Source organism: Solanum dulcamara, chromosome 12, assembly GCF_947179165.1.
Source record: "Solanum dulcamara chromosome 12, daSolDulc1.2, whole genome shotgun sequence".
NCBI classification, from domain to species: domain Eukaryota; kingdom Viridiplantae; phylum Streptophyta; class Magnoliopsida; order Solanales; family Solanaceae; genus Solanum; species Solanum dulcamara.
Genome location: NC_077248.1, coordinates 14,813,561 through 14,827,231, shown reverse-complemented (window position 1 = coordinate 14,827,231; position 13,671 = coordinate 14,813,561). Strand labels below are relative to the sequence as shown.

The following is a 13,671-nucleotide window of genomic DNA, read 5'->3' as shown; positions in this document are numbered from 1 at the left end:
GGGCGACACTCGGAGCCAAATATAGTCACTCTCCATGAACTTCAAAGGTCAAACTCTCTAATCTGCATAAGTCTTATGCCTAATCTGGGCAGTCACGAGCCTATCCTAGATTATACGAACCTACTACATGGCATCTCTAAGCAAATCCGTATCTAGAGAATCTATCTCAGCTAAATCAAACTACCCGATAGGAGATCGACATCGCCTACCATACAATGCCTCGAATAGGGCCATCTGAATATTGGAGTGACAACTGTTGTTGTAGGCGAACTCCGCTAAGGGAAAATACTAATCCCATAGAGCACCAAAGTCAATAACACAGGCCCAAAACATATCCTCCAATACTTGAATCATTCGCTCGGACTGTCCGTCAGTCTGTGGATGGAAAGTTGTACTCATATATCAAGCCTAGTACCCAACCTATTTTGTAATGCCCGCTAAAAGTGACAAGTAAATAATGAACCCCGTTCTGAAATAATAGATACTGGGACACCATGAAGCCGAACAATCTAACTTATATATAGTTGGACTAGCTTCTCCGCCATGTACTTCACCCAAACCAGAATGAAAGGAGCAAACTTGGTCAGTCTGTCAACAACCACCCATATAGAATCCTAACCACCCATGATGAGAGGTAAACCCACAACAAAGTCCACGATGATCCTCTCCCACTTTCAAGTGGGAATGGGCATCCTCTGACTCACATCTCCAGGCCGTTAGTGCTCACACTTGACCTGCTGACAGGTCAAATACTTGGACATAAACTCAACTATGTCCCTTTTTATCCACACCACCAATAGTGTTGGCTAAGGTCATGGTACATCTTCGCCACACCCGGGTGAATAGAATATCTAGAATAGTGGGCCTCCTCCAGAAACAACCTAATCAAATTACCCATCTTGGGCATACAAATCCTACCCTCAATTCTCAGAACACCATCTAAATCGAGCTTAGCCTTCTTGGATTCTCCCTGTATCACCTTGTCTCGAATAAGACACAACTTCTCATAATCCCACAGTCACTCTCGAATTTGCTCAACTACTGAAGAATGTGCCTCAATGAAGGCTATAAAGCCTCCACTATCCTCAGATACCTACAAATGGATAACATTATTGGCTAATCTCTGAACATCTCTAGCCAATGACCTCCTGTCAATACTAATCACTATGAGAATACCCATACTAGAAGCCTTTCTACTCAATACATAGCCCACCACATTGGACTTCCCCGGAAGGTATAAGATAGTTATGTCATATTCGTTCAGTAGTTCAAGCCATATGTGTTCAACTGAAGATGTACTGAAGACTCCGGTGATCGGTGAACACATCACAATGCACTCCATATAAGTAATGATGCCATAACTTCAACACAAACATGACTGTCAGTAACTCTAAGTCGTGGGTAGGGTAGTTCTTCTCATGAGCCTTCAACTGTTTAGAGGCATAGGCACCTTCCTTTTCTACATTAATGCTCCACCCAAACCAACTCCAAAGGCATCACTATAAACAGTAAAGTCCACACACTCCTCAAGTAGGGTCAAAATAGGAGTTATAGTCAACAACATCTTGAGCTTTTGAAAACTCACCTAGCACTCATCAGACCAAGAAAATCTACAAACTTCTAAGTCAGTCTAGTCAAAGAAGCCTTTATGGTGGAGAAACCTTGTACAAAACATCGATAATAACCCGCCAATCCCAGAAAACTCTAGATCTCAGTGGGAGAAATAGGCCTAGTCCAACCTCTAACTGCATCAATCTTGGCCTGATCCACCCTAATACCCTCTTTAGACACCACGTGCCCTAAAAATGCGACATAATCAAGCCAAAACTCATATTTAGAGAACTTTGCATATAACTTCTACACTCTCAACTTCTGAAGCACCGATATCAAATGACAAGCATGATCCTCCTCTGTCTTAGATTATTCCAAGATATCATCAATAAATACAATCACAAAAGAGTCTAGATATGGATGAAACACCTCATTCATCAACTCTATAAATGTTGATGGAGTGTTAGTTAGCCCAAAAGACATAACCAGAAACTCATAATGGCCATAACGAATCCAAAAAATTGTCTTAAGAATATCCGACGGTCTAATCCCCAACTGATGGTACCCAAACCTCAAATCAATCTTAGAGAACAAGGTCGCTCCCTAAAGCTGGTCAAATAAATCATCTATGTAAGGAAAAGGATACTTGTTTATGACAGTCACTTTGTTCAACTGCCTATAGTCAATGCACATCCTTGTAGACCCACCATTCTTCTTCACAAACAGCACTGGTGCACCCTAAGGTGACACACTAGGGTAAATAAACCCCTTACTTAAAAATCTTATAACTGGTCCTTCAATTCCTTCAACTCTGTCAGATTCATATAATAAGGTACAATAGATATGGGCTTAGTGCCCGACTCCAAGTCAATGACAAAGTCAATATCCCTATCTGAAGGAACTCTAGGAAGATCAGTATGGAAAACATCGGCAAACTCCTTAACCACAGGAATGGACTCCATGGGAGGTGACTCAATGCTAGTATCTCGAATAAAGGCTAAATAAGATAAATATCCCCGATCGATCAATCTCGAAATGCAAAGATAGGAGATCACCTTGCTAGGATAGGAACTACTAGTACCCTTCCACTTAACTCACGAGGCACCAGAGAATGCTAAAGTCACAGTCTTAGCATAGTGATCAAGAATAACACGATAAGGCAAAATTCAATCCATACCCAACATCACATCAAAGTCTACCATCCCCAAAATGATTATGTCTGCCCTAGTATCATACCCGGCTAAATAAAAAAGATAAGATCGATACACTCAATCCACCACTAAAAGCTCACCCACAGGTGTAGAAACATAAATAGACATAGGTATACAATAATAGGCCAAATGAAAATTGAATGCAAAATAGGTAGACACATAGGAGAATGTAGATCCAAATCAAATAACATTGCTGCAGGTCGATGGCAAACTAGAATGATACCTATAATAACTGTATCAAAAGCCTCAGCCTCGAGCCTCCCTAAAAAAGCATAGCACTGAGCTCCCCTACCACTGCCAGCCTGCATGGTACCTCTATCACCTCCCTATGGAACTATAGCACCGCTAACACCCCTACCAGGAGTAAGACCACACCTACTAGTCTGAGCTCTACCTCAATCTCTAATCAGCGGTGCTGGTCCTCTGACTAGGGCTAAAGAACTAGGTTGGGGTCCCCCTTGACCCTAAGATGTGTACTACCATGAAAGATGGTCTATATATCCACAGGTGTAATAAGCTCTCCCATGTGAAAACTGTTGTGATGAACCTAAAGAACCTGCATAACCACCTCGACTTATTAGTCTTTATTATGACCCCTGATAACTTTGTCCCGAACTATAGGTCCCATGAGGTGTTTGGCCACTCTTGAAAGATGGCATAGATGTGTGAACTGGTTCTTTATGCTGGAAGGTACCACCTCCTATAAGGACCCCTACCTTCAGATAAGGTATCCAAAAACTGACTCAAATCATGAGACCTCTTGAGGTCCCCAAACTTCTCTCTCTCTATTAACTTTGCCTCCTTAGTGGCACCCATGATGGACTGGAAGAAAACCCTCTCTCGGGCAGCTCAGAACACTATTATACAGATGGAATAAGTCAATCCTTGCACAAATCTGCAAACCTACTCCATCTCATCAAGAATGACGACCATAGAATGTATCAAAAACTGATAGAAATGGGTCTCACACTCAACAACTGTGAGACTATCCTACCTCAAATTCTTGAACCGTAACCAACTCTCCTCCCTCAAACTATAAGGGATAAAATAGTCCTAAAAGACAGTAGCAAACTCATCCCAAGTAACCTACTGTGACCCCACTGGCCTGGCACTCAAATACACCCTCCACCACTCTTGAGCTGGCCCATAGAGCTGAAGTGTAGCATAACAAACTCCACGTGTCTTAGCTAAACCCACTGTCTCTAATAACTTTCTGTACATAGTCAGAAACTCATGTGCATCCTCAGTCTTCCCACCCTGAAATTGTAGTGGGTCTATCTTTAGGAACCTCTCATATCGACGCTGCTCATCGTCTATCATTGTAACTACAGGAATATACTGAGCTATCGCTTGATGTACTCCACCAACACCAATCATAGGGCCCCCAGGTCATTGACCCACCAAACCCTGGACCACGGAAGCCTCACGCTGCTCCTATATTTGTGCTCTAACTTTGGCCTGTGAACTGGTGCTGTATTTAGTTATTCATGTCTCGCTTACTGGCTAGCCACATGATCCTACCAGTATACTATTATTTTTGTGTACTAATACTACTCTTGCTCAGGGCATATTAAGACAGCTACTGATAGAGCTAGAATAGAGGACTATTAGATACTAGAGTTCAAGGGTGAGTCAATTCTTTTAGGCTGCCATGGGCTCTTCTTATTCTAGCCCTTCTTTCAAGACTCTGTCTTCATTGTTTATTTGTTTCTATGACTTTTGAGGTTGTATCCCCTTTCCTACACTTGTTGTTTTGTTTAGAATTTTTGTACTTCGACTTTCGAGTTCTAGGGGTATTTTTGCAAGATTGTAGAACTAGCAGAGTTTATGGAAACTCAACACCCTTTTCTCTTATATTTAATCCATTTAGTACCTTAAATGTCATATATCGTGCGTTAATTGTTTATTTGGATTGTAATAATGGTTCTTCCACCGAAGGGTTAGTGTGGATGTCAATCACAGCGGGTTAGAATCATCACAAAGTTGGTATAAAAGCCATAGGTTCGTTGATATCGTTGTACCAAAATGAGTCTAGTAGAGTCTTACGAAACGGTACGGAGATGTCTATACTTTTTTTTGAAAGGCTACAGGACTTTAGGAAAAGTTTCTCTATCTTCTTTTTCCTCATGCTATGACTTGATTCCAATTGGTATCTAACCTCTTTGACTCCCTTTTTCGCAGATGGTAAATACTTGATACAACGATGTTTGAACCATGGCTCCTATTGAGCCAGAAGAGGAGCAAGCCATAAGAGGACGCGGTCGAGGTAGGGGCAGAAGAGGGAGACACAACAAAGGTCGGGGAAGAGTAGTGCTTGTTAGGGGCGAGGCTCCAACTGAGGAAGTAGCAGGAGAGGAGGTCCTTCCCGCACCCCAAGATGTGCTAGAGGAAAACTTAGTGGTTGAGGAAGGAGAGACTGCAGAATAGGTGGAGGACGCCGAAGCTAGGGGTGTGCACTATTCAGATTAAACTAAAAAATCAAATTAAATTAAACCAAATTTTAATTTGGTTTGGTTTTTTGGTTTAGTTTCGGATTTAGAAAAATAAAATTGAAGAAAATTGAATTATTATATATATATATATATATATATATATATATATATATATATATATATATATTACTAATTACATATATAATATTTAGGTTAAGAATTAAAGTTATAATTAACCATTTTTATCCCCTTTTTGGGATAAATGAGTTTTATCAAGGTATTAGTAATTTATTATATTTGGATATTTAGGCCCGAGTCACTAGTCATTCTTATTTTACTAAGTATTATGTTTTAAAGTTTAACTTGTGAGTTATTTTAGAAAGTATATATAAGGAATTCAATATTATTACTTCTGATTGTATGTAATTTTTATTTTTTTTAAGAATGCAAATATAACGTTGATTATGCTATTAATTATTGACATAACCGAATAGCCGAATCGAAAAAAACCAAACCAAAAAGAGAAAAACTAAACCAAATCATTTTTTTTTGTTTGAATTGGATTACACTTTTTCAAAACTGAAAATCAAAAAATCGAAATCAAATAACACAAAACTGAACTAAAAACTGAATGCACACCCCTAGCTGGCACTAGAGCCCTTCCCACCATGCCCGCAGCACCAACTCCTGTTGTTCCCCATTTGCTGTTGCAACCCTATTGGTAGATTAGGTGGTAGGCACTAATGTCTTCTTCATACCACTTATGCGCCTAGTTATGACCGACATTGAGCATGACATGCTCACTAAGTTCCTGAAGCTTAAGCCTCCAATCTTCCATGGTTCTGAGAGTGATGATTCTTATTAGTTCATCCTTGATTGTTAAGAGAGGTTGCACAAACTGGGGATAGTACATAAGTATGGAGTAGAGTTTGTGACCTTCCAGCAATAGGGTGACGCCAAGCAGTGGTGGAAGGCATACGTGGAGTGTCGTTTATCGATGTTGCCCCCACTTACTTGGATCCAGTTCCATGCCTTGTTCCTGGAGAAATATGTGTCACGTACCTTAAGAGATCACAAGAATGATGAGTTCATAGCATTGGAGCAGGGTGATATGTCAATGGCCGCTTATGAGGCCAAATTTCATGCATTGTCCAAGTATAGTACTCAGCTGGTAACTATAGAGGATGAGGGAATCCAATTATTTGTGAAGGGTTGAACCCCGAGCTGCAGGTTTTGTCAGTTCACATGACTTCATCAGGCAAGAGTTCCAATGAGATCACTGATTTTTTGAAGAAGGTAGAGGGAGTGAGACGAGATGGGTAGGCCAAAGTTTTGGCAAAGAAGCCAAGAGTACAGGTAACTTTCAGAAATCCTATTCTAGAGGGTCAAGTAGGCCAAAAATTGCAGCCCGGTCAATTCAGTCAGCACTACCCATATTTACTGGCAGTTTTTCAGGTACTCCACAGTATCCCTCGGCCCAGGAGGTCCAATGATCTTCTTTTCGGGTAGCAGGCTATTTTTTAAGCGCAGCTGTTTTAATTATAAAGAGCCAAGGAACATCAGGAAAGAGTATTCCCACCCTCGCAAGACAGATTCAGCACCCCAGTAGGCTAGGATAGTGGAACCCACGGGCAGAGGTAGAAATGGTAGAGGACATCTATAAAGTGGGAAGAAGGAAAACCAAGAGGTCATGGAGCCGAGGTAATGGTAATGTAGGTTGAGGAGCAGCGCAGTCAGGCAGGGAGGTGGCCCGTTAGAATGACAAGGATCATTTTTATGCCTTTTCGAGCAAGCTAGAAGCTGAGGCATCTGATGCGATGATCAAAAGTACTATTTTTGTATATGACCAAATGGCTACTATTTTGTTAGATCCAGGTTCCACTTATTCATATGTGCCAGTGAGATATGCATTGGGTTTTGATGCACTTTATGATGTACTTGATGCCCCATCCATGTTTCTACCTCTGTTGGAGAGTCAGTCGTAGTCACCTATGTTTATCGTGCTTGTTTAGTTATATTTATGGGATCCCAAACTTGGGATGACTTAGTAATTTTAGACATGACTGATTTTGATGTGCTCTTAGGCATGACTTGGTTGTCCCCTTATTATGTTGTGCTTAATTATAATGCTAAGATTGTGACTCTAGAGATCCTAGGGAGGGAAAGGTTAGAGTGGAAATGAGTGTACAAACTTAAGACAGCTAAGGTCATATTCTTTCTCCAAGCTAGAAAAATGGTGGGGCAAGGGTTGTTTGGCTTATTTGGCCCATATTTTGAATATTGATGTAGAGTCCCCATCAATTGAGTCTATTTTGGTAGTGTGTGAATTTCTAGACGTGTTCCCTATAGACTTGCCTAGTATGCCTCCCGATAGAGACATAGATTTTGTATTGATTTGAGCTAGGCACTCACCCAATTTTTATTCCTCCGTACTGCATGTCTCCAATAGAATTAAGAGAGCTTAAGGCTCAAATCCAAGAACTTCTAAATAAAGGATTTATCTGTTCTAGTGCTTCTCCCTGGGGTGCTCCGATGTTATTTTTTAACAAAAAAAATGGTAGCATGTGAATGTGCATAGATTACCGACAAATGAATAAGGTCAGCATTTGAAATAACTATCTGTTGCCATGTATTGATGACTTTGTTGATTAGTTGCAAGGTGCGTCAGTGTTTTCAAAAATTGATCTCAGCTCTAGGAACCATCAATTGAAGATTAGGCCTGAGGATGTGCCCAAAACACCTTTAGAACGAGATATAGCACTATAAGTTTTAAGTAATGTCTTTTGAGCTAACCAATGCACCTGCAACCTTCATTAGTTTGATGAATGGGTTTTTCAAGCCATTCCTAGATTCTTTCGTAATTGTATTTATAGATGATATTGTGGTATTTTCAAGGAGAGAGCAAGAACATGCAGACCGTCTTTGCATTGTTCTAGGTGTTTTGGGGAAGCAGAAACTGTGTGCAAAATTTTCTAAGTGTGAATTCTAGTTGCCTTCAGTAGCCTTCTTGGTTCATGTTGTTTCAAAGGAAGGGTAATGGTAGAACCACAAAAGATTGAAGAGATTAAGGATTGGGTTTGGCCTAGCTCTGTGAATGAAGTTAGGAGTTTTGTGGGACTTGCTAGTTATTATCATCGGTTCATGAGGAACTTTGCTTCTATCGCTACCTATTTAACAAGGTTGACTAAAACAGAGGTATCCTTCGAGTGGACTGATAAATGCAAAGAGATCTTCTAAAAGCTCAAGACTCTTCTGACCACATCACCTATCTTGACCCTACCGATTGAAGGTAAATACATTATTATTTATTGTGATGCTTCTCATTCAGTTTTGGGTGATGTGTTGATATAGGAAAAAATGTTATAGCATATGCTTCACGGCAGTTGAAGGTGTATGAGAAAAACTACCCGACTCATGACTTTGAGTTGGCAGCGATAGTATTTGCTCTAAAAAATTTGGAGGCAGTATCTTTATAGTGTCAAGTGCGAGATGTATACTGACCATCAGAGTTTACAGCATGGATTCACCCAGAAAGATTTGAACTTGAGACAGTGAAGATGGATGGAATTGCTCAAAGACTATAATGTCACCATTCAGTATCATCTAGGTAAGGCTAATGTCGTAGCAGACTAATGGAGCCGAAAACCAGTTAGTATGGGCAGTCTAGCATGTTTGGGAGCTTACAAGTGGCCTCTAGCTAGAGAGATTAAGGCCTTGGAGACCAAATTCATGAGGCTAGGCATATCAGAGAAGGGTGGGGTAATAGCAGTGTTGACCCACTTTTATTGAAGAAATTAAGGCCAAGCAGTTTGAGGATGTGAACTTGAATGAGATTAGTGAAAACATTTTGACGGGCAAGGCTCAAGATTCAGTCCTTGACTCAGGTAGGGTGCTCAACTTTTGGGGAAGGATTTTTGCTCCTCAAATAGATGGTTTAATCCAGAAAGTATTATCCGATCCCAAGGTTCGAGGTACTCTATTCATCCCAAACTGACCAAGATGTATCAAGACTTGAAGCATCTGTATTAGTAGTCGGGTATGAAGAAAGACATAGCCGAATATGTAGCTAAGTGCAAGAATTTTCAGCAGGTGAAATATGAGCACCAAAGATCTGCACGTTTGCTCCAAAGGAGGCCCATTCTTGAATAGAAGTGAGAAAGGATAGCTATGGACTTTGGGGTGGGACTCCCCAAGACCTTAGGCAAGTATGATTCCATTTGGGTGGTGGTTGACAGATTGACAAAGTCAACCCACTTCATTTTGGTTAGAGTGGACTAAAATGCACAACAGTTGGCAAGAATTTATGTGAAGGAGATAGTGAGGTTGTACGAGGTGCCCCTTTCTATCAGTTCAGATCATGGTACGCAGTTTACCTTTAAATTTTAGAGAAAGTTGCATGAAGTGTTAGGCACTCAACTTACTTTTAGCACAGCCTTTCATCCACAGACAAATGGAAAGTCAGAGAGGAACATCCAAGTGCTGAAAGATATATTGAGAGAATGTGTGATGGATTTTGGGGGACATTAGGATAAGTTCTTGCCTTTGTATGAGTTCTCCTACAATAATAGTTACAACTCTAGTATGGGATGACACTATTCGAAGCTCTTTATAGGAGGGGATGTAGGTCTCTTATAGGATGGTTTGAAATTGAAGAAGTGGAGCCTTTGAGGGTGGACTTAGTGAAGCATGCTCAGGAAAAAGGTAGGAGCATCCAAGCTAAGCTTCTAGCGGCTCAAAGTCGCCAAAAAGAATATACTAACAGTAAGGTAAGGGACATGGCATTCCAGGCTGATGAGAAAATATTACTGACAGTGTCACCCATTAAGGGGGTAATGAAATTTGTTAAGAAGGGTAAACTCAGTCCTCGTTACATTGGTCCTTTTGAGATTTTTGACCGCGTAGGACTAGTGGCTTATAGATTGACTTTACCGCATAGCTTGTCAAAAGTAAATCCGATGTTTCATGTGTCAATGTTGAAGAAGTACCATGGGGATAGGGATTACATCATTAAATGGGACTCAGTCTTATTAGATAATGATCTTCAGTATGAAGAAGAGCTAGTGGTAATCTTGGATTGTGATGTACGGAAGCTAAGAACCAAAGAAATCAAGTCTGTTAAATATCAATGGAAGCATCGTCCAGTAAAGAAAGCTACTTGGGATACCGAAAAAGACATGCAGGACAAGTATCCAGTTGTTCGTTGAATCAGGTACTACTCTATCTCTATCTTAGCTTGTTTTTCCTAGTTGGTCACTCGGAGACGAGTAATGATTAAATTAGTATCTATTGTAACGACATGCCTCTGTCATTACGGGAAAGCCAATAAGAAATGAATTCGGGCCAGAAAATCTTGAGTAGTAATTTCGAAAAAAATTGAGCCTAGGTCAGACTTTGACGAATTCTGAGTTAGGAAAAGTCTAAGGTGATTCAGATTTGGATGGGGATTGAATATTTAATTTGATTGGGTAAGCTAATAGCCATAACAATATGAAGCATGTACGACTTTACAAAATCATATTCAGGCAAGTAAAATTCTTGAAATTGGACATTGTGATATGGGAGACTTGGAGACTCTTTATGAGCTCACTATCTCCGCATATTCCACCAGTGCGGGGTCGCCAGAGCGAGATGGTCCCGCTGTGGCAAGAAAGAACGTGACTTAAGTTGGGAAAAAGTCTCAAAATGATTTTATTCACCTTTACTTCATTCTTAAGGAACCAGAAGTGACATAGGGCAAATTCTTGTTGGTTTCCACCATAATTTATGCCAAAGTTAAGTAAATTACTCCCAAAACTTATAATTTAATTCCTAGAACCCATAATCTATGGGGGGTGATCATTGGGGAAGAGTTTTGGCCTGAAACTAATAGTGAAAAATAGCCCTAAATGGGGGTTAGTATCATAGATTTGGCCTAGGAGGGGAATTATGTTATAATTCATATATATTAGGCCATTGTATTGATTATTTGTATATTATTATTGTTTTTAGACCAAGAAAAAGCCGAATGAAATAGGAAAGGGAAAGCTCCTACACTTTAGAATAGTCAAGCTTGGTTTTGAGGTAGGTGATGGTTTGTTTCCTGTATGTGATTCATGTACTTGCTAAATTATTCCACTGTATACATGTGTGTATATGAATAGGGAAGAACTAAATGATCTATGTGAAATGATTACTTACTGACCATGACTTGTAATGAACCTATTCTTGGTAGATATGATAGTTTGACTATTCACTGTGATTATGGCTGACTTGTATACTTGGATCGGGTATTACGTTCCGATACATATTTGGATCGAGTGTCACGTTCCGACGCATATTTGGATTGGGTGACACATTCCCACATAACCTTGGATTGGGTGTTACATTCCCACACATAAATGAGTGGTTGTAGGTCCTATGAGAGGATCCTTCTGTGAAATTGCATGATATTGAGACTGATGAACTGCGATAATGTTGTGTACTGGTTAGGAGATGATATTGGTTAAGTCTGTTCTGTATATATGTGCTTATGGTGTTGTATTTACTTGTTCTGTAGATTGAGAGATATGTTAGTTTCTTTATCATAAGGGGGAGATAATAAGCAATCAAGAGTTGGAAATACTCCTATTAAATGTCCTTAAAGGACAGAGTCTATGACATGCATGATGTAACACCTTTAAAAAAATTAAATCTAAGACTAAGCCATCCATTATATATGTATGGGGTTGTACCGGATGATTCATAATTGTTTACATATGTGAAGGTTAATTCTTCAGTGTGAGAATAGATTTGGAGATGAATTGAGGTCATAAGAATCCTCTAGCACAAAGTTGAGATGAAAGCTTTCTTACTGATTTAGTTTCAGTAAAAGATTTTACTTAGGTCAATTTCAAATGACCATATATCTTAATATATATAAGGAGTTAGGTGGCCCATAATCTATCAAATTAAAGGTCTATGAATCTTCTTTTCAACGCCACTAAGTTTGCATCAATTGGACTTCGGAGTAAAATGTTATGCCCATTTTACTGTGCATTGTCTTGTCGCGCGCCGACCGCGCGCCCGAGACACTTTCCATGCGCTAGTATAAATGAGGTAGCAGCTACTGCCCTCTCCACACGTTTTCAGCGCGCCCGAAGCATTTTCCACATGCTATTATGAACTTGAGGCTTTTAATAAAACCCCAAAGATGTAATTCATCTTCCTAGTTCAAATATTTACCCTAAAAAGAGAAGTTCTCAAGAAACTAACTTCCTCCAAGGTTCATCCAATATCCAAGGTAAGATTTGACCATAGAATTCCATAATTTCTTTATCTTAACATCAATTAATATCTTTTGCCCATGAAATCTATAGATTTTCAAGAAAATCCACCTCTAAGGTTCAACAAAATGGATTCCTTCCATCTCTTCCTCCAAAGATCTCATCTTTCTCAAGAATTAGGAGCGTATAAGGTATGTAAGGATAATCTAAACGTTGGATTGCATTTGTCCACATGCCCTTTCACTTCTATTGGTTGAATTGAGTTTGAGTTTGAGATCCTGAGTTTCTTGAATTGAATTCTTGAATTATCTATTATCTTGTTAAGTTTCTAGTACCTATTTAAACAAGTATTGATGGTATTTATGAGTTGAGTAATTTATTTGAGATACATGTTCATGTTTTCATTCACATGAACCTTAATTGAGGATTGTATTTGATTTTATGCATAAATTGAGTTTGAAGGGACGAATTGTGATTGTCCTGACTGGATTGAGTCGAGCATGAGTTGAGTTCAAAGAGTCTTTAAAATTATTATTATTTTGATCATGATTTCATTATGCATTATTTTGAGTTGAGATTAATGGTTGTCATGTATTTAATGAAGTACAATTTTTTAAATTGAGTCTTTGCATGTTTTAAAAGATTTAAAAGAATTGAGTGTTGAGTCTCAATGAGTTGATTTGAAGGAGTCTAAAGATTCAAGATGATATTGAGTTTTGAAAAGAGTCCAATGACACTAGTCGAATGGTTTGATTGAACTAATTGATTTGAGTTAATCGAAGGGATTGATTGGAGTCTTATAAGCATATTGAGTCTTGGAAGGAGTATCGAACACTAAATTGGATGAGAGTAAATAACAACTTAAATTCAATAAACTTGTAGCCAGCGTAGGTGAGGATTGAACCTAAAATCGGATGTTTCCCTTTTTGTCCCAAAAGAGGACTTGATTTGATTGATTGTGGATCCAAAATTGGTTGATTCGTCCCCTATCTTGGCAAAGTATCGGACGGATGTGGCAACAACGTTGGCTCGTTATACATCACCGACTCATAGATGATGGATGTCGGACTAGAGAAACTCTCAAATAGTGCATGATAGTATATGATATGATCTGATTGAGTTGCATATTACTGAGTTCTTCTTAAAACATAGTTTTACTTTCAAACTTGTGCTATTTTACTGAGTTGAGTTATTATCCTGAGTCGAGTTATCTGAGTTGAGTATCTCTTGAGCTTA

General features: G+C 39.3%; 1 protein-coding gene across 1 annotated transcript; it reads left to right on the top strand.

Moving 5' to 3' along the window:
* Positions 1-9,780: 9,780 nt before the first annotated feature.
* Positions 9,781-10,398, top strand: LOC129875621 (uncharacterized). Its single transcript, XM_055950911.1, has one exon. The coding sequence runs from the start codon at positions 9,781-9,783 to the stop codon at positions 10,396-10,398; it is 618 nt and encodes a 205-aa protein (XP_055806886.1).
* Positions 10,399-13,671: the final 3,273 nt, after the last annotated feature.